We start from the raw sequence: 25,050 nt of genomic DNA on the forward strand, positions 1-25,050 counted from the left end.
CACTTCTGATTTGATATTTGGTCAAGCAGTAAACAAAAAGCGGCTTACTCCTAGACTGCACTGTTTCTCCAGTTATCTTGATCTAATTAGGACTATTACCCCAGATCATCTTTTAGAAGAAAGCCTATAGAATCATTGTTGCCATAAATGTTAATTACTTTTATAGTTCCTTCTAAAATTAAATTCTTCCCTTGTTCTCTGTAGAAAGTCTGGCTTTTGAACTCAAACTGTGCAACACAAAGAATAAGTAATCAGTGATGCACTAAAGTCACTTCTGTTTATCAAAATAAAAAATATAGACACTGTAAATATATGTGAGCTAAGAAGGTGCTAACTGGATAGTAGGTAGATAACAAACAGGACACTCAGGAGGAGTATGCTTGCTATTTTGGAACATAAGAACAGTTACTTTAATTAGAGGATGAACTTCTCGGGGCTACATTATTACCCTTTTTATGAGTTAACTCACAGACCTTTGCCCAGTTAACCAGGACAGTCACCACTTGCTAATGCCCAAATGTCAAATCAGTTATCAATTACCTACATTTCCATGTCCTGAACTTTTCTTGACATCTTATCCTGCACTATTATATAACTTCTGGGTCCTAATTTCCTAAAACAAGTATGGACTCATCTTTTTCAGTCAAAAGCAAGGAAGCTCAGCTTCTCTTTTTTTGATCCTGGCTGCCATTTAGCTATTCCTTCCCAAAGTTAAGATCTCTTGTGATGACCTTTTTAAAGAATAAGATTCCTCTAGAAGCATAGCCACATTGGTTATAATGAAAAAATTACATTATATGGATAAACTCTTTATTGTGTATCTCTGAAATATGCCATATTCTGCTCTTTCATAATCCACCTGGGCTCCTTTTAAAAAAAAATTCAAAAAGGAGACCCAGGACTGCTCAGAAGTTAAAAGGTTAAGAAGTTAATTAATACTGTTAGAAGACTCTAGCAAAGTTCAGTAGAAAAAGCAGATGCCTAAAAACTCAAGAGAAATGGTTTAAATTTCACTTTGGTCACTCAGTCATTAGGTATTAATTCATATAAGTTATTTTCCTGTTCACTGCTTCTGAGGGAATAAGAATTTTCACTACTTTACAGAAGTACTTGAGAGTAATAAAAATAAATAACTTTAAAAATGTAGTTGCTCACATTAAATGGTAGAATGTTCGACCTATAGTACAAAGTAGAAAAACTATTTCAAATGAGAGGGAGGACAACCCACAAGAGAAAGCAATATGTCACCCTTTCATATTTTTAATCCAGGGAACATTAAGAAATTTAAACCTTGTAAGACATAATGAATAAATATGCCTGGAAACAGGGATAAACATTTCAATAATATAAAAGTTTCTTCTGATGCTAAGGAAGCATCATATTAGTTTACCAAGTTTTAATCTCTCAAAGGTTCTTTCTCCATTTCGCATTCTCACCATTTCCTAATGAAAATGCCATTATATTAATTGCCATACCTAAACCTTAGAATCGAGATATCAGAATAATCTCATCACAAATCTTTATTACCACTGAATTTGAAATGTCCTAAAATTAATAGTCATTTAATGCCATAAGTAATAAATGCTCCCAAATCAGATACTAAAATTATCAATCAAAAAGTATCATTTTTTTCTATTTATTTTTGAAATCTTTATTTTCATCCCTTATGTTTTAATTTAGAACTTCTAATAAAAGGAAACAAGAGATCTCACTATTAGGATTTTATATTCTAAGGTCACTGACAGCAAGAAAAGACTAGGTATAAAAACATTCACAGTGGTATTATTTGTAATAACAAAATCTGGAAACAAAATGTGTCCAGCAATCAGGGAAAAGCTGAACAAATTCTGACATATGAATGAAATGGAATACAGTACCATAAGGAATGATGAATGTGAGGAATTTACTTAAAAAAACAAAAACATGCTTATTCCCTTTGACCCAGCAATACCACTATTCGATCTGTTTCCCAAGATGAAAAGGGAAAAAAGAAAAGAACCAATATCTTCTAAAATATTTAAAGCAGATCTCTTTGTGGTAGCAAACAAATGGAAATGGAGGGGATAACCATCAATTGAATAGTTAAGTTGTGGTATGTGATTGTGATGGATTACTACTGCTCTGTAGAAATCAGCTGGTTGATTTTAGAAAAAAACATGGTAAAACCTGAATGAAATATTGAAAAGTGAAATGAGTAGAACCATGAGAATGTTCCACACAGAAAGAAAAATGTTGCTCAAAGAATAATTGTGAACAACTAAGTAATTATGAGAATTATAAATACTATGAAGGAAGAGGACATCCATCTCTGAAGAAATGATAAATAGAAATAAGCATAATATGCTTTTATATATATTTATAAATTAGTCTCAAATGGTGGCCTTCTCTAGTGCAGAGTGGGGAAGGGAGGGAGGGAAACAATAAATTAAGTTAATTTAAAATCTAAACAAAGCAAAGCATGGAAAGACATGTATATAGTTATGTAAAATAAAGAAAACCACCAAAAGCAACATACAAAGTGACTACAACAGTACAAATAATGCCAAAGTGCAGAGGTAACAAAACTCTGATCAACTGCCATAGTCAGCTATTAGTACTATACTGGTCAAATTAAATCTATTTATAATCAATATATCTGTTTATAATCAAAAATAGGTCTACTTGAGCTTTTTTGTGTCAAAATGTCAAGAAATTTATAAACATAAAGAAAATAAGAGGTGGGGGTCATGCCAGAGACTGAAAATGTAGGATGGTAGAGTCGAGATTTCCTGTACTGATTCTAATACTATCTCAGATTTGGCCCCTATGAAACAAATGAATATACATAGTCGCTGACTTTGACAAAATCTGTAATATTCCCCCAAGCTCCAGGGTTTACAGGATTTAAGCAAGGGGCTGAAAAAGATAATATTTCATTTAGAGGGCAAACTGTACATGTTAAGCTTGGAATCTTGGCAGAAGGTACAATCAAGTGAACAGTTTTATAATCCTATATTCCATCCGAACTCTTGTCAGTCCATTAAAAACACAATTTTCTGAAGTAGCTAGTTCAATATTATAGTTCACCAATAACAGATCTGAATCTGAGGTTCACATAACATATCACAAGCAAGACAAGGACAAGCAAAGAGTCACATACTAAGCATTGGATAGGATCTCAGAAGGTTAATTAGTTCAATCCATCCCTGACAAAAGGTCAAGATCTTGCCTTCACTTAACAAAAATGGGGGAACCCAGTATCCCCAAGGCAGTCCATTCCATTTTTCAACAAGTGTAAGATTTGACACATATATGTGATGCATTTTGCCAGCATCTTTTTGGAAAGAAATCAGAGTGTATACTAAAACTCCACCTATACATTCTCTTAAATGTATAAATTAGATGTAACTTTTGATTCAATAATCTCATTACCATACAAATGCCCTAAGAGAAAAAAGGAAAAGAAAAGCCAAGCTAGCTATTCAAAGATATTTATCATAGTATCATTTGTAACCTTCACAAACATCAGAAAATATATATTTATATATATGATATACTGGAATGTGCACTAGATCTGAGGTCTTGAGAACTGGAGATTGAATCTTGACTTGGCTACATTCTCCCTAAGTGACCTTGGGAAAGTTAACTTACCTCTTTAGATCTCAGTTTCCTCATTTGTAAATTAAGTGGTTGAACTCAGTGATATCTAACATTCCTTCCAGTTCTAAATTCTATGATACTACTATTCTAAATGTAGAATTTGGGAATGTCGAGACAAATTATGCTAAATTAAGGGAATGCAATAATACATTGCAACTGAAAAAACAGTCAAAGGATCAACATGGTAGAGTGGAAAGAATGTTGGCTCTTAGACACCTAAGACTTTGATTCAAATCCTACCTCTGATCCTTGTGACTAGGGAGACAAGTCATTTTAACCTCTCTAGGTTTCCTCATCTGTAAAATGAATTGGACTGACTCCAACTCTAGATTTATAATCCTGTGAACAATCATTAGAAATATAAGGAAATATGACATGAAGAACACAGGAACAAAATATCAGCACACATACCTATGACAACTTATAAAGAAAAAAACAGACAAATACAGGGGTGAATAGACAGGAAAAACAAAAGGGAATAGAGGGAGGAACTATCAAGTTTGCTATAGATACTTTTAGGGTAAAGACTTTAAAAATTCTGAATAATAAACAAATTTAATTGGCTTTGTAATTAGAGCTACATTCATGATGAATTATTAAAAAAAAAACATGTTGCATGCTAACAGTTGTATTGCTTCTCCTTGCATCTGCCTTACTATGTTCATACAATGTATTCTAGTTTTGCTTTATTTTAATGAGTGAAAGACTGTCCTATCCCAGTGACCTAAGTGCCTCACGATTTATCAGGACTTCAAAAAATGCAGAAAGCAAATTATATTGAAGGCCAACTTGGGCTGCACCAAGAACAGGCTGTCAAGTTACATCTATGCTCTCATAAGCTCTTAGCCTCTGAAAGTCAAAATCCTTCCTCTCTTACATCTGATTGAGGTAGGGATGAGCTAGGATTTACCTTGTCCTTACAAGGCCTCTGGCAATTCTGTGCTGCACAAACAGCATTCTCATCATCTGACTCCTCTGCTCCTGACCAATCATACTTTGAGGGGATGTCTAGCACCTTCTTCTCCCTCTTCTTCTCAGTATTTTCCTTTACAAGTTCAACTTTGGCTGCAGCAGCCTTCTCCCTCTTTTTCTTCCTTTCCTCTTCCTTTGCCAGCTTCTTGGCCAATTTGTTCAGCTCCTTTGACTTGTCTACACTCATCTTCAACTTCTTCTTTTTTGGTTTGTCCAGTTTCTTCAGTTCCTTGGACCGCTGCTTCCCTTCTCCAAAGAGCTGCTCAACTTTTTCCAGCTTCCGCTTCCGTTTCTTCTCAGAAGAGTCCTTTCCTTTTATTCTCAATGGTTTCTCTTCTATACTGTCATCCTTTAGGGAGATAAAATTAGAGATTTTGTATAAATCAGGAGATTTTAAATATTTTCACAATGTGAAATAAAAAAAATTAATTATGAATCATGAATGAAAATTAACTAGGATTAAACAACAAAACATGCCACTTTCCAAGTTTTGGGGCCCAAAGGAAATTAATTAAAAAAAAAGAGAGAGCCCAAATGAATTCACAAATTCAAAAAAACTCCAAATTTGATAGACATTTTCCAAACCCAACATGATAAGCAGTCTACCTAATTCCCTATATGAGGCAAATATGATATTGATGTCTAAATTGTCCAAAGACATAGATGAAAAAGAAAACTATAAATAAATTCAATTAATGAATGAACAGCAAGCATGGATGGAATGGGGGAAAATGAGATAAGATTACTAATTATTAATAATTAATAAGCATTTAATTAAGTTCTTTGTTACCTTAAATTGCATAGGGATGCTATGAGTTTTATGAAACAATTCAAATGTATGTTAAGAAATCTGTCAACCTTCAAGTGCAATATGAATGTCAGTTATTATTATGGCTTTAGCTCTTCTGGCACTACTCAGTATTAATGGGAGTGATAATATCCTTTTTTGAAATTAAGTTTTAGGGGCTGTTAGGTGGTGCAGTGGATAGAGCACCGGCCCTGGAGTCAGGAGGACTCAAGTTCAAATCGGTCTCAGACACTTAACAATTACCTTTCTATATTGACCATGGGCAAGTCACTTAACCCCACTGCCTTGCTACCCCCCCCCAAAAAAAACACTATATGGAAGTAAGTATTACATTATAAGGACTATCAGATTTCCTTCTGTTGGGGGGGGAAGGAAGGGGTGGGGAATTGCAAAATTCAAATCCTGAAAAAAAAAAAGATTGGTAGAAACTATCACTGTATATAATATCATTGTATATAAACGGAAAACAAATAAAATATTTATTTTTTTAAAAAGTAAACTTTAAACCTGTACCTCCATGACATGCAGGAATCTGTCCTCAGAGGGTGGATGTGTGGCCTGTAAGATCCGCCAAATATGTTGAGTCTCATCCAGAGATACCTCAAGGAGATCCCCAACCATCATAAGTTCCTCTAATTGGGCTTTGGCACCAGCTGATAACTCCAACACTGGAGACTCCAAACTCCGGGGCACCAAAGGACTTTTTCTGGGTTGTTTTCTTGGGGTACTGGAACCTTTGCAGGCAGAGGCAATAAGTCAATGAAAGAAAAACCATGAGAAACTACAATATTTATGAAAAAATTTTTTTGTGGTGGAAGTCTTAATTCTGGTAACTGCATTAGATACTACAAATATTAGCACTAATGTAAAAAAACCCAACAAACCATGAAATACATAAAATGACCCTTGCCCCAATACCCTATACTTCTATACAAAAATAATTATAAAAACATTCTCTGGATTCTGAAACTATTTCTTTTTCCATTATCAAATACAGAAAGTTCTTGATATATTTTTGCTCTCACCATACTGAAGATGTAAGCTTCAAAGCAAAGTACTCATCCTCCAAATGAAGGGATAAAAACGTGTGACTTATTCTACTGAACTTTACTATAGAGAAATAAAACTCAAACTTGTATCTTACTAGGGTGTGGTGTGTCCTAAAGTCCAGAATGTAATAATGTCAAGTTAAGAACACAGTAAATCATTATCATAAGTATATAATAAAGACAAAGAAGCAAATTATCATTGGGTCCTATTTTCTATAATCTGTAATTTATAGTTAATTTTCTTTTAAGAACCTCAAGAATTCTTTCAAATTATTATCACTGTGTTCCTACAATTTTCCTTAAGTAAAGTGAGGAAAAGATAGAAGCCATAGTACATATACAAAACAACTACCAACCCCATATACATATACCTAACTGATAAACTACTTCATAATTAACAATTACTTAGCCCACAAGATGCAAGGCCTAATCTACTAGGCTGTTTCCTTCAACTACACCATTTCATGAGATGAAATTTAACAAGATGAAATGTAAAGTCCTAAAGATAGGTTTAAAAAAAATCCATAATAGCAGTTTGTATGAAAAAGACATGAAGGTTTTAATTGAGCCAAAGCTCAATAAGCTAACATTACCACCTCACTGATGTGACTGCTTTAAAAAAAAAAAAAATTCAGAAGGCAGAATTATTCATAACAAGGAGGACAGTCTCACTGAATTCTATATTTGTCAGAAAACATCTAGAATCTAGTTGAGTTCTGGATAGTATATTTAAAACAAAGTATTAATAACCTGGATAGTGTTCAAAGCAATTAGGACAATGAAGAGATCTAGAAATTGTCTTATAAGAAAAAGAAGAAACCAGGAATGTTCTGATAGAAAAAAGAAGGCTCTGGCACAAGGTATGGAGGTAGAAGGTATGAGAATTGAACTGTACCTTTTAAAAGAGGGCAGCAGTTTGACTTACTCTAAAATTCTTTAACACTATGAATTAAGATTGAAAGCTTCAGATTATCTCTCACTAGAATCAACTGATATTTTCTATGATTCCCCCAATGATTCAAGGCAGCAGATCTGACCAGGAATTACACTTAGTACATTAATCAGCAATTACATGGCAATTTATAAAGAAAAATTCTATCAATTTTCACCAATACCATGTCCTTCTCTTTTTGACTTTAGAGTCATTTCTACCACATACACACACACACACACACACACACACACACACACACACGTGTGTGTGTATATATATATTTATATATATACATATATATATAAATATAAATAAATCAGAGGAATAATACCTTGAGAACAACTCTTTGAAGCAGATGAATATGCATGCTCAGCACAGAATGAAGGCGCTGTCCACATATGGGTCACCACCTCCTCAGATTTGATGGGGATCTCTTCATCGCAAAAGAGATTGGGTTCCAAACTACTAGAAGACTTTACACTGGCAGTGTCCTGAAGATGAAAGCAAGAGAGTGTATCATAAGTGAAATTGGTTTATGGCCAATGAAGATTTCAAGGATGCAGATTCCTATAGAAAATTATCAATAAATCTGTCACTGTAAATCAAAGTTACAGATCTGTGCAGCTCACTGAAAATAAACATTTTTGGAGAAGAATGTATAGTGTTAAGTAAAAAGAAAATCAACAAAGCTTCTTTAAAAAATTATCCTAAGGGAGCCAGCAAGGTGGCACAGTGGATAGAGCGCTGGCCCTGGAGTCAGGAATACCTGAATTCAAATCCAGCCTCAGACACTTAGTAATTACCTAACTGTGTGGCCTTGGGCAAGCCACTTAAACCCACTGCCTTGCAAAAAAAAGGAAAAGGAAAAAAATTATATTAAAGAGGGCAGCAGGGGGTGTAGTTGATAGAGCACTGACCCTGGAGTCAGGAGAACCCAAGTTCAAATCCAGCCTCAGACACTTATTACCTAGCTGTATGATCTTCGGCAAGTCATTTAATTAACCACATTGCCTTGCAAACAACACCGCCCCGCCCCTCAAAAAAAAAGTTAAACAAAAGATCCAAAAGAAAATTACAATTAAGTATACTGATTTCTACCTCCTACAATATTGCTGCTGCTTCTGTAACAAGGAAAAGAGATTGTAGCAGGTAAAATGTAATGATTTCAATTACTGAAGACTACTATTACATGTAGTTAGAAAAATAAAGGAATATTTAAAAAAAGATTCAATGAAAAAAATTACTTTTTAAAGTCAAAATAAGAGTTAAAATGGAGAAAACCAAAATGGTAGTAATTGTATTAAAAATAAACCAAAGCTTGGATTAGGAATAAAAAAAAAAGAAATGATTTCATTTAAAATAGGAAGTAAAACCTAGATATAGATTCTCAGGAGGATGGGGAATTTACAGAGAACAGAATTGTTCTGCTATTTTCAGAAGCTTTCCAGTTGCTCTTAGCACAGATTCTACTTATTAATATCAAAATCACATAAAATTTAGCTCTAATTTAAAAAACTCTGAAGTCACAGACTGTGTACCAATCAAAAGTTATAAAATCTGCTATGTGATGAATGAGAGGCAGAATTCAGGTTATCTTGAATAATCTCAAATTTCTGGAAACCTCTTTAGAAGTCTTAAGTATTTATGGAAAAGAGTACATATGAGAAAGGCTCTAAAGGTGATTTTAGAAAACAATATAACAAGGTCCCCAGTTAATGGCATTAATTTAAGAATTTAGAAACAAGAGATAAATGATTCCCCACCCCCCCAGTAAAATCTAACTTACAAAATATCAAACAAAGAAGAAACATAACTCCTACCTTATACTCCAGGGGTTCCTTATCAGCAACTGAAATTTATTCTCTTTTATCTGACTCTGGCTTTACTCATTTCATTCCCATTCATATGATGGGAGTTTCTGCTAAACTTTCAAAATGTAAGGACAGTGACCAAAAAAGAATGAAGAAATTGAAGATGGTAGAGAGCACATAAGAAATGTGTAAGTTAAAGAAATACTCTTCAGAAGGAAGACAGTTACAGTCAATCTTACATAAAAAGACTGTAAGACAGACAAAGGTCATTAAAAGTCTGAATTGCTTCACTGTGAAAGGCATGTTACAAATGCTGATGAGCTATTGTTGGGTCCTGTTAAGTGGACAATCCATTTAGAAGAACAATTTGTAGCTTGACCCTGTAATAGCCCTGAGAATGGAAGGGAATATAAGAATTTATATAGTACCTACTCTGGATTAGGTCCTGTGCTAAGCCCTCTACAATTATAAATTATTTTATTTGCTCCTCACAAAAATCCTGTGAGGGAGTTGCTCATTATTCCATTTTACAGTTGAGGAACCTAAGATGGACAAAGGTTAAGTGACTTAGCCAGTTAGGAAGTGATTAAGTTTTGATTTCTAAGTTTCATCTTCTTGACTCCAGGCTAAGATTCTTTCCACTAGATCACCTCATAACCTTAGAGCTTACAGCTCTAAAAGATCTGTAAAAGATCTCTAGAAGAGCGAAAGGATCCAAATGTACAAAAATATTTATAGAAATATTTTTTGTTTTAACAAAGAACTGGAAACAAACTAGGGGTGTCCAATAATTGGAGAAAGGTTGAATAAAATATGGTACATGAATATAATAGAATATCCTTTCATAAAAGGTAATTAAAAGGAGAAATTCAGAAAGCATGGAGCAAAATTGTATGGACTGTTGGAGAATAGAGGGATCAAAATCAGAGGAACAATTTGTATACTGACTTCAACACTATAAAGGAGAATAATTTTCAAAGACTTATGAACTCTGGTTAAGACAATGACCAATCATGACTCCAGAAGAATGATAATGAAACACACTTACCAATCTCTTGACAGAGTAATGACAGTAGGTAGAGAATATAACACAGTAAACCAACTTGACACTCTAGACCTAACCAACACAACACAAATTTGTTTTGTTTGATTATATGTATTTGCAACACGGGAGGGTTTATATTGGAAAAAATAGCAGTATTGGGGTTAAGAGGTGAAATAAGTGATGCAAAAAAAAGTTATAGGGGCAGCTATGCGGCATAGTGGATAGAGCACTGGCCCTGGAGTCAAATCCGGCTTCAGACACTTAATAATTACCTAGCTATGTGGCCTTGGGCAAGTCACTTAACCCCATTCCCTTGCAAAAAAAAAAATACCAATGAAATACAAAAAAGAATGAATATTAGAGAGCAGAATAAAACTTAAAAGGGAACACTACAAAATAATTGCATAAAGGTACACTTACAGTTTCATAAACAATTCTTCTTTGTATATAGACAAGAAGTCTTAGGATTCTTGTCTCTATTCTGCCAATATGCTTAAACTTCAAAAGTACTAACTCAATCAAAAACAATCTGAGACTTTTTGATACCTTCCTCCCAAAAACCAGAAAAAGAAATTCAGCACACAAGAGATCCGAGTCAAGAATCAGAGTCTCAAAATCAGATTATTTAATCTAATAAATTTCTAAACAAAAGTGAGCCAATGCCAACTGATCCACTGCTCCTCTGAGCCAACTAAGTTAAAACTAAACACTATAGTCACACAATGACCAATTAAGGTTGCCTTTTCAGCTTACCAAACTGCTTTACAACAAACTTCACCACTATATATAATGTATAGCCACTCTACATCACAGTTGTTGATAGCTGCTTAGCTACTACAGAATACATGATACCAAGTAGGATCTTCTGGCTTCAATACTAAAAGGATTGTACTAAAAGTATTTTTTATAAGATTTTGGGCTAGATGTCAGCTTTTCTTCCTGAATGTTGTTCAACTAGCAATTCCCCTTTCCAGATGTTGCTGGTTTTCCCAATACGTAGCAGAAATGGTCTTTGATTTCTAGTAAGTGATATTCTATTCTCAAAATATATATTATAGTTTGTGAAGTCCTATACCCTTTAAGGATACCATTAACTTCTATAAAATCTGTTCATTATGTGAGTCCTTGTCAGCCAAAAAATGGATAGATGCCCTAGGCAATCCAAGGCAGCAAGAACCAAACGTGAGTTTACTAAACCTGAGAACCCGAGAGTTTACTAAAAAGTCATTTTAACACTGTAATCATGGAAATCAAGACTAATGATAGGACCTTTTCTCAGGTCATTCCATTTCATTTAATTGCTCATATTTGTACCAATAACAGCTTGTCATTAAATAATTACTCTGACTCATGTATAGCATGTCTCCATCACCACCAGTGAGGTACAAATATAAAAATAAAAATGCTTATGTTGATACAGTGGCTGAAATAATATTTATCTTAGATATATCCTTACTATGGGTTACCTATCTTTGAAATGATATAATTAAGCATCATGAAAACAGGATGTAAGTCAAACATATCAGACAAGATCTCTTAAATCCTAGACAAAATAGTGCTAAACTAACATCACAAAAGTTTTGAAGAATTAAAATACATGCTTTTCCCAAAGTCTCTAAACATCAAGTATAAGTAATTTTTAAAAATTGGGATTAAAAAAAACAGCATAGCTTTAAACAAAACATAGAATACAAAATATCTTTTTCCATTATAATTGTGGTCCACGTGGAATCAGATGAGAAAATAATTTTTCACTCCTAACAATCAATCTCTTCAGACTATTTAACATGTCCAGTTAGTATCTATGTTCAATATGACCTATTTAATTACCTTCATATCATAACCATATGTCTCCCGAATATCTTCATCAGAATCTGTCTCTTCATCATCATAGTCCATGGTTTGCCGAGGGGAGGATGACACACTGCTTACCACCCGATTAAAAGCAGACTGTTGGAAACCAGGTAGGTGTCCCTAAGTATAAACAATGTCAGGATGAAGAAAGAAAACTTCTGGATACATCCAGGTAAATGAACTATATTTAGGGTCAGGGGAACCTAAGGATTTACTTCAATTGTTAGTGATTATATTCTATGTTTGTGATTATAATGCCAAGCTATCCATGAAAGAGATCTGTATGAAAAAATCTCAAAGGAATGAACACAATTATAGAGAATTTTGCATAAAGGTACTTTTAACTCTCAAAATTACATTTAAAATGCTTTAATTCTACAATATAGAAATCACTTTCATTATGTAGTCCAAAGTACAAATATTGTACTTATGTGGTTACAATAATTTTCTCCAGGAAATAATTCTGTTAAAGATTTTATTTATTTTGAGTTTTACAATTTTCCCCCTAATCTTACTTCCCTCTCCCCACCCCACCCCTGAAGGCAATTTGCCAGTCTTTACATTGTTTCCATGGTGTACATTTATCCAAATTGAATGTGATAAGAGAGAAATCATATCCTTAAGGAAGAAACATATAGGAGATAGCAAGATCAGATAATAAGATATCTGGTTTTTTTCCTAAATTAAATTTAATAGTCCTTGGTCTTCAGGAAATAATTCTGTAATAAAATCTTACTTTGATTACTATTTATATAGCAGTCAGTAACCAAAAAATGGTAGATCTGGGAAGAGAAGGTAGGTGAACTGAATATAAACTAAATTTTTACATTTTTGCTCTGCCATGAAATTATAATCTCTCTCTACTTCCTCTTGCTCCCTCCCTTTGTCTAAAATTCTTATCAGTAGTGCAATGCATAGTCTATAAAGTTGCTTGGGAGTACTGAGAGGATGTATCAGAAATAGTAGATCTTGAATCAAGTCTTCTTAATGGGTCAAAACTCTATCTACAGTAACACATACTACTCTGAGCCTTTTTTCTCAGAGATTTTTGTTTCTGCACTAAGGAAGTATAGCTCAAAGTATTTCTAACTCATTAACTGTAGAGTAATGTTTGTTAAAGATTCATGCATACATTGCTGTCTGAAACTAATTCTGTACTTATTAATTTTTCAGTTAAAGCTAAAAATAGGCCTTAAGTTAAAGGTATAATTGCACTAACCATCAACAAGATCTTGGTGACAGAGAAAACTGAACTACTAACTCACTGAACAGTCATTTGCTTTTTGTAAAGTCTGGCAAACCACTGAGCTAGGCAAGCAGAAAGATGACTCCCATAATTACCTAGCTGTGTGGCCTCGGGCAAGCCACTTAACCCCCATTTGCCTTGCAAAAAACCTAAAAAAAAACAACAAAAAAGAAAGATGACTCCCTAATTATTTTGTAGTAATTAAAAAATCACTGCTGCCTCTCTAAGTTAGATGGTAGAATAAAAATATTCCATCTGAGACTTAATTTACCACTGACTCAGAGATGAATGCCATCATTTCAATTAGGAAATAGGATACACATACTATGTTTACCTGTAAGTCAGGGTTGGCTGCTGCTTTCTGGAGTTCTGCACTGATGATCTTTTCAGTTTTCTCTCGGGCTGCCTGCTCCACCATACGCTGGCTCAACACAGAAAGCTTTGCCAGAGCAGAAGACAACTCATCAGTGGCCAAGGCCTGCCTTGCTCTGTCTTGCCAACTCATAGCACGTTCTGTCAGGCACTGGAGGGCCTCTCCTTCAGGCAATCGCACAGGCAACTTCTGCAGGGACACCAGGAGAGATAGGATGGTCTCCAGTCGAGGCCGTCGAGAGCGCATACAGAGAGGGCACAAAAATTTTACTTCTTTGGCCTGCCAGCTGGTTCCCTTTTTTTGGGAGCTTGTTTTGGGAAGGGGCACACAGCTGCTATGAAACCAGTCTTTGCAGAGCTCACACTGAAGCATAAACCCACTTGCTGTCTTGCGGCAGATACAGAATTTCACATCTTCAATCCGATCCACCATGGTGATCTTAGCTAAGTTAGCTGCCCTGAGAGAATGCATGGCTTCAATTTCTTTCTGCTCCCGATCTTTGAATACTGCCACCTGTGCAACACAAAAGGGAATCAACATAATACACAGGAGACCCAGCAGGGTTGAGATCAAAGTTTTAGCTTCAGAGAAGTCTAGTAATTATTCCATTAAAATCAGTTCATAATCGGCAAATTATGAAGTTTCACCCATCCCTGATGATTGGCATGATATTATTAAGTAATGGTTTGAGCTTCCTTTTTGATAAGGTTCTAAGGAAGTAAATTCAGTAACACCCTTCAAATTCCTATAGAAAGTATCATGACCAAATATGACCAATTAAAACAACTTTTCCAAAACTGAAATCTGTGTTTCGTAAGACAAGCACTGCGCTTATGGTCAGTAAGATCTCAAATCAAATCCAGCCTCAGATACTTATAAGCTGTGTGGCACTGGGCAAGTTACTTTACTTTTGTACACCTCAGCTCCTTCCTCAAAGAGTTGTTATAAGGATCAAATGAAGTAATTTTTGTAAAGTGCTTAAGAGAATGCCTAACACATTTATTCCCTTCCCTTGAATTTTATCTCAAAAATATTTTCCTTTTGAATACACTTCAACTTTATTATTTTATTAGGAAAGTTTTAGGGGGGAAAAAAGGCACCTTCAGTGTATATTCAATATATTCAAAGAATATATAATCACTAAGGAGGAGTTGGGCAAAAGTCATCAAAAGAACCTAATTCTTATTGGGAATAAACAAGAAAGGGATGAACGTGTGTGTGTGTGTGTGCGCGCGCGCATGTACACACACAACACATATGTATACATGTATGTACACATGCATACATATACATGCATGTGTGGGTGTGGGTGTGGGTGCACGCACCTACACACAAGCAGAGTGTAAAAATATAGCAAACTCAAGGGAGTGTACATGGTGGAGGTGGGGGGGTGGGGTTGAGAGTGAGAACAAGTTAAAGAGAAAATAATTCTAAGGAGGGAATGATACCAAACAAAACAAACTTCCTAATCCTGAAGGGGTAAAAAGGAAACTGAAGAACTAGACCCTAAGAAAGTGGTTGTTAGAAGGGAAGTAGCTGAGAAAAATCATCCCTCCTCAACATCCCCTAATTCCCTTTCCCTATATTCTCAGCTGAAAAACCTTGCCTCATATGCCACTGCAAAAACTGAGGTCATTTAGTCTCCTCTTCATCTCCTGTCCCCTAGATGCCTAGTGTAACTATCACCTCTTCCACTGCAGCTCATATGAAGAAACAGCCCTTCTTGCTAGGACAAAACCTTGCATGTGTCTAAGTGACTCAAGTCCATCCTGCTTCCCTAGCACTGTCTCCTTTTTCATTTCCTCTTGTTTAACTTCCACCTGTCTACTGGCTGCAATCCTATTGCCCACAAATATGTATCTCTCAAATCCTCATAAAAACCCTATCCATCTATCCCCCATAAGCTATCGCCTCAAGTTTTCTCCATTTTTGTGGCAAAATTCTTTGAGAAAGTCACCTACAATCATTACCTTCCTTTCCTTTCCCCTCACTCTCTTAATCTATAGTATGGCTCAACCTACTGACCTTTTTTCAATCCTCATCCTTTTTGACCTCTCTGCAGCCTCTGATACTTTTGTTCACCCTAATTTTCCTTGGTGCTCTCTTCTCTCTGTTTTGTGACACTATTCTATCCTAGTTCCCTTGCTACCAATCTGAATGCTTTTTCAGTCTATTTTGTTGAGTCTTTATGCAGGCTATACCCACTAACAGGGATATTCTGGGCCCTCTGCTCTCTATCCATTCAATTTCACTTGGTTAACTCAAAAGCTCCCATGGATTCAATTATCTCTATGGTTATGATTCTCAAATCTACTTATCCAATCCCAACTTCCATGTTGGATTCCAATCATGTATCTCCATTTGCTTATTGGCCATTTCAAACTGGATATTCTGTACCACCTTAAATTCAACATGTTCAAAAGTAAACTTATTTGGAAATTACAAAATTCCAAGAAAACAAAAGTAGGACCAGCACAAGACATTCTTTTCAGAAGGTGCAAGGCCAGTCCTTACATCAAGTTCAAAGTCAGGAAGCAGACTGGAAGAATGAGGACATAAAAAAGGAATCCCATCATAAAAATGTTATGGTGACAAGGACACTCAAGACATAAATCCAGAACAGAAAGATTCAAAAACATCTATATATACACACACACTCAAAGCAAAACAGATTGGGCAAAAAATTAACTACGATTCCTAGAAGAGAAAAAGTTAAGAGGTTAAAAAAAGTTATATATGTTTTTATCAATAAAATGATAGTTTTTATTGAGGAAAAATTTCAGAGAAACTTATGGTTAAACTTATGCATGAAATGATGTGGAAAAGTAACTAGAACCAAGCAAATGATTTTTACAAAACAACAATACTGTGAGAAAATTAACTTTGAAAGACTTAGGAACTCTGATAAATGTAATGACCAACAGTGATTCCAAAGGCTTTATGAGGAAATCAACTGAAGAAGTGGACTCAAAGGGCAGAATAAGACAAATTTTTTTTAGATATGACTAATGCGGAAATTTGTCTTGTTATACTATTTAACAGAAATTAACTGAAATTTTGTTTTTCTCAATTGTTAGGGGATGGTGTAGGAGGGGAAAGAGATAAATATTTGCTGATTTTTAAAAATTATATTTAATAAATAAAAGACTTAACTGTGACTAGTGTATTGACCAACCATGTCTCCAGAGTACCTACAATGAAGTCTATTCTACTCCTGGCAGAGAGATGATCTCAAGATAAAGATATACATTTTTTGATAACACCATTGTGTGGATTTGTTTGTTTGACCTATAATGAGAGTTTGCCTTTTTTTTAAATTCTCAAAGGTTTCTAAGAGGAAAGAAAAGTTTTTTAAAAAGTAGTACAAAAAAAGATCAGTAAAACATTTTTAAATGCATGGAAGAGAGCAGAAGGAAGACCAGATGAGGAGAATTCTGAAAGTAATGTACAGAATTTATTATAACAACAATCTATAAAGTAGAATGAAATGGAGATTTATGGTTACATGTTTTTGTGTTGTGCTATTATAATGCTCCTTTTCATTGTTTAAATTAAAAATTAAAAAATTAAATTACAAAATAAGGAACAATAAGAATGGTTTCCTTTTTCTATAACCTAGATAAATTAAATAGGCTAAGCACTGTGAGGAATAATTAAGTAGTATAGAACATGATCCCTAACCTCAAGTAAACTACTATATGGAGATGCAAAAACTACATACATGAAAAAATGAGAAAATTAAATATAGAATATCATGGTACTTTATGTAAAATAGAAATTCAAAAAAGAGAGATTGATGGGAAATAGTGAAATAATGGAGAAGTCAGGAAGAAAAACGCTCAATCAGGCTTGAAAGAAATCTGTGCAAAAAGATGTTTAAAATAGCTTAAAGATAGGAGATAATTATTAGGATCAAGGACTCTGAAAAGATGGGAAAAATGGATTCCAGAATATAAGTGGAAGGATTAACCCTAAAGAAAAGGGGAAAAAAGTTTCTTCCTCCAAAATTTATTAGGAAGGTTAAAAAAAAGATGTATAGACATTGAGAGTTAAATTTTCTCATTTCTGTGTATACACACTAATTATATTTTAAAAACAGAATTCTTCAAATGAACCCCTTACCACCACTGCTGTATCTCTAGTTTCCTCTAACCCCTCCTCTAGATCACTCAGAGGATCAAGGTCAAGATCCTTTTCTTTCTCTTTCTCCATCAGTTCTTTTACTTTTTTCCTTCGGTTCTTGCTGCTTCCATAAACACCAATATCAGTTCGAGGACTTAGTACCTTAAAAAAAAAAGCAGAGGAAAAAGTGGTACAGGGAATAAAAAAATTAAAAAAGAAAAAGAATTCTATTCCTATATAAGACTTTTTTTTATTAGAAGTCAATCAAAGCACACAGTTATCTATCAGAGCAGTCACCATAAAACCATAAAAGTCTCCTCCTTCTTTGCCACACCAAAAGGATATGAACATATACATAAGAGCAATGAGCAACTAGGTGGCAAAGTAGATAGAGAGCCAGGCCTGAAATCAGGAAGATTCTTCTTCCTGAGTTCAAATCTGGTCTCAATCACTTAGCTTGACCCTAGGCAAGTTGCTTAGCACTGTTTTCTTCCATCCCTCATCTGTAAAAAAATCAGTTAGAGAAGGAAAGGGCAAACTTCTCAAGTATCTTTGTCAAGAAAACCTCAAATGGAGTCACAAAGAATCAGATATGAATGAAGTGACTGAATAGAAGCTACTAGCAAAACTGTTTGGGGATTCAAATATCAATGTCTGATAATGGTGGGTACAGTTCTTGAATACATGACTTAAATAGATGAGGAAAAATTATCCCTAAACATATTTCATACCAAAACAATAAAACTTAAGGTAAACCCAAAAACCTTTAGATTCTGATTCTCTAAAGAAAGTAGGAGGAAGTATTGTCTTATTGGTTATATTGCTGCTCACCTGTAACAGTGTGTGGCTAGAATTCTTCTTAAGAAAGGTTCTCCCTGTACGTTCCCTCCATGCCCGTGCTGCTGCTACCTGTGACTCCACTTGAGGCAGTGCATCAAGTCTGACTGGGATAGGCCGCCCCTTGGCAGACAAGCTTTCCAGTTGCTCAAGGTAAGCATAGTTGCTACCATTCTGAAAAAAGAAAGACTTCTTCATTTAGGACAATAGTCTATTGTTGAACAATATTTTCAAAGAGTTGGGTGAATTTTTATATTATTCCTTATAATACCAATGAATAAATTAGAAAGTGTATTTTATAACACAAAAATGAAATTGATAAAAATCAGCATAACTGGAGTTGGTACCAAGTGAGCACTAACATTGCTGGGAAAACAAAGGCATCACCAAAATATAGGTAGCAAAGTAAGTGAAAGGTGAAAAGAACTCTCATCGTAGTGCCTCAGGAGGAACTTAAAATATTTCTTGATGAGTTGATTGCTGGGGGTAAAGGAGTAAGTTGAAATGAAATACAACAAATTAAATGGTCAAGCTAGAATCCTATGAAAGTATTTCAACTACTGCTAAAATATTTCTGGGTAAGGAAATAAGAAATGATAGTTTAAGAAAAACTGGGGAAAAAATTCCAGAAAAGAAATTTAGGGGGCGGCTGGGTGGCATAGTGGATAAAGCACCGGCCCTGGGAGTCAGGAGTACCTGGGTTCAAATCTGGTCTCAGACACTTAATAATTACCTAGCTGTGTGGCCTTGGGCAAGCCACTTAACCCCATTTGCCTTGCAAAAACCTTAAAAAAAAAAAAAAGGAAAAAAAAAAGAAATTTAGGAACTGTGCCTGAAGAAGTAGATAAAAAGGATCCTTAGAGAACTTTCTGGTATTGGAGTAGATTGAAAGGGGAACAAAATAGTGACCAGATTTTACTGCTCAAAATTACATTTTAATGTCACAAAAAGAAATATAAAAGATATCAAAATTAATCAACAAATATTTTTTCACCACTTAGTATGTACTAGGTACCAAATTAAGTAACGAGAATACAAAGAAAAGGCCAAAAAAAAAAAACCCCAAATACAACCAATTCCTACCCTAAAGAAGCATTCTTAGTAAGAAAGACAATATCTTTACATCAGAATATACAAGATAAATACAGAAGAGATGGAAGTATACTTAGCACAGCTGAGAAAACTAAGGAAGACCTCCTGGAAGTAATGCTTGATCCAAGTCTTAAAGAAAGCCAGTCAGTGGGGAGGAGGGAAAGCTTTCCAGGCTGCTTACACAAAGGCAAAGAGACTAGAGCTGGAGCAGTGTGTGAAAACAAAGCAAGCAGTCTAGCCGAGCTGGACTGTAGAGTGCAAGGCAAGGAGCTGATTATAAGAAATGTGTAAATAGAAAAGGAAACAGGAGAATTGTGCAGTAGAAGGAAAAAGAAAAACTAATGGACAGTTCTAATATCCACAAGATTTTTAAGTTAAAATATCCAAAAGTCTACAGCATCTTAAAAAAACAGTAAATGAAAAGTTAGCAGATTGGCATAGGTGAGAGTTACACAGGTTGAGGAGGCATGTATAAATGGATTATGATTTGCATCACTGAAGGGATATACCAACATGGATGAGAGCACAGATCAAAGGCTGAATGAAGTATGCTATTTATGGGATCATAGTCACATTACTTAACCTTCTCTACATCTCAGTTTCCTAATATGTTAAATAAAGCATATAAACCAGATAAGCTTGTCAGCACAATTGCATTCCAGGTATACCCCATGCTACAAGAAGTACCCTATAAAAGGTTGGATGAGTATGGTTTATCCTATGATTCAGTGCCATAGAAAGGAATTGAAAGAATAAAGGTGTAAGGAGATCTCAAAACCACAGGCTAAAGAACAGAGAGAATATCCTTTAATCAATAGCAAACACTGCAAGTCTTCTTTCTAACTGAGATACCATAAGAAATTCACCACACAAAGAAAACTAATTCTGCTTATGGGGATATGGCGCAACTCACAATTTCTGAAATTCTACTTAATTCCTAATCTACTCTATCTTCCTACAACCCAGAGAATGAAGCCAACTTCATGGTCTAAGGAAAACTCCGGGGCATAGACAGTCTTGGTCAAGCTTCTTTATCACAATTGAGGAATTTTACTAATTAAGGCTCAAGACTGAGAGAATTATTCATTTATAAAATTATTGCAATATTCTAGGCCCACTTTAAATTTCATTCCAATTTAATTATTTGCCCTGGGAAACACCATCTGCTCAAATACACTATAAATAGGAAACTTAGAATCCTTAGCATCTAAGTCATATCACTATTGGGAACTCTGCAAAACATTTTTAAAAATCTAAGGAAGTTGGGCTACCAATATTTGAAAAATTAATAATAACAATACAGTGTCTCAAAATTTATAAAATACTCTAGACACATTATCTTATTTGATTCTCATAGCAATCCTTAGGGCACCATACATATTATCCTCATTTCACAAATTAGGAAGCTGAGACCAAAGAGACTTGCTCATGACTTACTCATGCTCACAGTATCTGAGGTGAGATGTAAATCCAGACCTTCAAGCAAAAACTATGTAAGCATTTGTCAGGTAAATCTTAAAGGGGATTCCTATTCAGTTGGGGCAGCTAGGTAGTGCAGTAGATAGAGCACCAGGTCTCGTGTCAGAAAGACAAGTTCAAGACAAGTAAGTTTCAGAAACTTACTCTCTTTAAGCCTGAGCAAGTTGCTTAACCCTACCTGCCTTAGTTTCCTCTTCTGCAAAATGAGTTGGAGAAGAAAATGGCAAACTACTTAACCAAGAAAATTCCAAATAGGGTCACAAAGAGTCAGATATAAACTGAAACAATTGAACAACAATTCATTGTTGTTGGGTTGGCATTTCTACTCTGGAATTCTGTGACTATGCATTTTCTGCCTCTGTGTATATATAGATAGGCATTATCAGCCAAAAGAAAGAAAGGAGGCTTCTTGGAGATGGCATTTTAAAAGGTGGATAAAAATTCAACAGCCAAAGTGTGAGAACAACAGTTCAGGAAATATTCCTAAGGAGAGGCAAATAAATGCAGGTTATATCTGAGGAAGGATGGAGAGTAAGTAGTCTAGTTAGCCATAGGACAGCAAGTTTGGTGGTATCCTGGGATATAAAGTTTAAAACATAGGATGGTTTTCAAATTGTAGAGGGCCTTAAATGCCAAGCTAAAGAATCTTAAGTGGAGTCAGCAGGCAATAAGAAACTAAAGAAAATCCTCCTATAGGAGAAATGACACGATTGGATATACACAGAAGAAAGAAAAATCTAACAGTTATAAAAGAAGATAATAAAGGTGAAAGGTTTTTCTTTAAGAAACTATTTTTGCAAAAAAAACTAAAAACAAAAGGGACTATTTTGGGGCAGCTAGATGGCACAGAGCACCAGCCCTGGAGTCAGGAGGGCTTGAGTTCAAATGTAACCTCAGACACTTAATTATTTAGCTGTGTGAACTTGGGCAAATCACTTAATCCCATTTCCTTGCAAAAAAAAAAGAGAGACTACTTTAATAGTCTTGCACAGGTACTAATGAGGACCAATAAAACAATAGTGACAATGGGACTAGAAATGACAGATGCAGGACTAAGTGGATAACAGTATTACGAACAGAAACAATAAAAATGGAGGAATGAACAAGTTTATGACTAAGAAAAAGTCAGTTCTGGACGTGATTTTAGTTTAAATGGGACCAGGAAATCTCCTACTAGAAAGGACTTCTGAGGTCATTTAGTCGAACTAATACCCAAATAAGAATTCCCCATTAATAGAATTGACAAGAGGAAACATTCAGCTTTTGTTTCAACTTTTGGATAGTTTTAATTTCTAGAATTTTCAAGGCCAAAATTTTTTTTCTTTGCAACCTCCACCTAACTTCCTAGTTCTGCCCTCTGAAGCCAAACAGACCTAACATAATCTGTCCTCTCCCATAAATCAACCCTTAAAATAACTAAAAGACAGTCATTATGTCCCACTATTTACCTCAAATTCTTCTCCTAGCTAAATATCTGATTCCTTCAGGTGATCCTAGTAAGGAAGGAACTCAAGGCCCTTCTTCACTGATTGCTCTCCTCTGAGCATTCTCCAGCTTATAGATGTGCATATTAAAATATGGTACTCAAAATAGAATAACATGACCCAGGTATGATATGACCACAGCAAGGGTACAATGATGGGATTATCATCTGGACACTATACCTCCCAAATGCAGCTAAATAATGCATTAGATTTTTTGGCTCTTTTATCACACAGTTGACTCATACTGAGCTTGCAGCCTACTCAAAGCTGCAGATCTTATATAGATGAACTGTTTTCTCACCAAAGTTATCTCAACTTTTACTTGTGAAGTTGATTTTTTGAACCCACATCTAAGCCCTATTGAATATTATCTTACTAGATTTAACCCAGTGTTTACACTTACCTTGAATCTTTATTCTTATTCAATATGTTAGCAATCCCTCTGTGATTTGTCATCTGTAAATTTGATAATCATGCCATTCATGCTTTATCAAGTAATGATAAAAATGTTAAGCAGCAATAGATCAAGCACAAATCCCTTATACTTTCTTCCAATTGACATCAAAACTATAGTAAGTATTAGTTGAGGATGAATATTTAACTATCTAAATCTACATGATTGTACTATGCCAAATCTCATCTTCTCCAAAAGAATAGCATGAAAAGTTACCACAAATTTTGACAAGATCTAGAAAAATTGTATCTAAAGCACGAATATTCAACATTTTAGCTCTTTTGGACCATGTTACTCAACAAAAAGCCTTCAAGGGCTAGATATAGAATTCAATACCCATTCATGAATACCACACAACCCAAATAACCCAGCAAGAGGAACTGCCTAAAAGGGCCACTGAATTCATCTAATCTCTTAGCCTAGTTTTGTTTTTTATTATTTGTTGTGTTGTTGTTATTTTTGAGGGGGAGAGAAAGGAAGATGGACCCTGTGATGTCATTGGGGTAAGAAACTTCTGGCAAGGAACTTCTTTGACCAATGCAAGATCAGCAACAATTCTGCAATTCAATGTTTTTGCAAAGATAAGGTCATCAGCAGGTAGAAGAGATGGGATATGAACTCAATTTTCTTGACTCTAAGGTCAGCTCTCTATTCACTACACCATGCTACCTCTAAAAAAGTCTAATAAAACTGTCAAAAAAGGAAATAACTTTGGTGTGGCATAATCTGTGTCTTTATGATAGCTACTTTCTTTTCTTGGTATCTATTAACCATGCCATTAATGATACATCCTAGAATTCAGCCAAAAACTAAAATAAAGCTCACAAACTTAGTTTTCAGACTCCATTCTTTTACCTTTTTTGAAAATTGAGGAAACATTTGCATTTTTTTTAAGGTTTTTGCAAGGCAAATGGGGTTAAGTGGCTTGCCCAAGGCCACCCAGCTAGGTAATTATCAAGTGTCTAAGACTGGATTTGAACCCAGGTACTCCTACTCCAGGGCCAGTACTTTATCCATTGCGCCACCATCCACTGTGCCACCTAGCTGCCCCAAACATTTGCATTTTAATCCCAGAGTACCATCTCCTCATCTGTACAATCTTATTAAAAACACTGGTAAAAACAAAATAATCACATCTGCCAGTTCCTTCAGAATACAATTAATTTGAGCCTGGTGACTTCAAGTTTTGTTGGTTTTTTTTTTTTAATTTTTGCAAGGCAAATGGGGTTAAGTGGCTTGCCTGAGGCCATACAGCTAGGTAATTATTAAATGTCTGAGGATGGATTTGAACTCAGGTAATCCTGACTCCAGGGCTGGTGCTCTATCTACTGCGCCACCCCTCCCTATTAACCTTAAATATTAATTCAACATTAGCCATATTTGTTCTATGTTTTCCAGTCCAAAGGTTATTCTCCCTGGGGAAAAGAATAAAAGTAAAATAAAAATTTAGCAATTATACCCTCTCTGTTATCAATTATCATCTCACAGACTCTTTAATATAGCAAAAGGGCAAAAAACCACTTAGCTGTCCTTAGCTTTCATTGGCAGAGCAGGTCAACCTGAGCTTTTGCCCTCCTGACCCATTCTTTTTTTTTTTTTTAGGTTTTTGCAAGGCAAATGGGGTTAAGTGGCTTTCCCAAGGCCACACAGCTAGGTAATTATTAAGTGTCTGAGACCAGATTTGAACCCAGGTATGCTTAACTCCAGGGCTGGTGGCTTTATCCACTACGCCACCCCTTCCTGACCCATTCTTAAAGGAACATGGCACATTCTGAAGTCATCCTCCATTACTTGGTCCTGCTTTCATCTTATACAGAAATCTTTATTTTAATTAGCTGAAAAAATCCACAT

At 35.1% G+C, this 25,050-nt stretch overlaps 1 protein-coding gene across 3 annotated transcripts in view; it reads right to left on the bottom strand.

Annotated features, from left to right (window-relative positions):
* The window catches only part of KDM5A (lysine demethylase 5A), a 117,454-nt gene that overhangs the window by 4,107 nt on the left and 88,297 nt on the right, over positions 1–25,050 (bottom strand). For all 3 annotated transcript variants that reach the window (XM_074194689.1, XM_074194687.1, XM_074194688.1), the window contains 7 exons: positions 18,685–18,864; positions 17,854–18,015; positions 13,693–14,244; positions 12,089–12,232; positions 7,734–7,893; positions 5,933–6,153; positions 4,550–4,960 (listed from right to left, as the gene is read on the bottom strand). In XM_074194689.1, the coding sequence (XP_074050790.1) occupies positions 4,550–4,960; positions 5,933–6,153; positions 7,734–7,893; positions 12,089–12,232; positions 13,693–14,244; positions 17,854–18,015; positions 18,685–18,864 (1,830 nt within the window). The remainder of the gene's footprint in view (positions 1–4,549; positions 4,961–5,932; positions 6,154–7,733; positions 7,894–12,088; positions 12,233–13,692; positions 14,245–17,853; positions 18,016–18,684; positions 18,865–25,050) is intronic.

The sequence above is a fragment of the Macrotis lagotis genome, chromosome 7 (genome assembly GCF_037893015.1).
Source record: "Macrotis lagotis isolate mMagLag1 chromosome 7, bilby.v1.9.chrom.fasta, whole genome shotgun sequence".
Classification (NCBI taxonomy): Eukaryota; Metazoa; Chordata; class Mammalia; order Peramelemorphia; family Peramelidae; genus Macrotis; species Macrotis lagotis.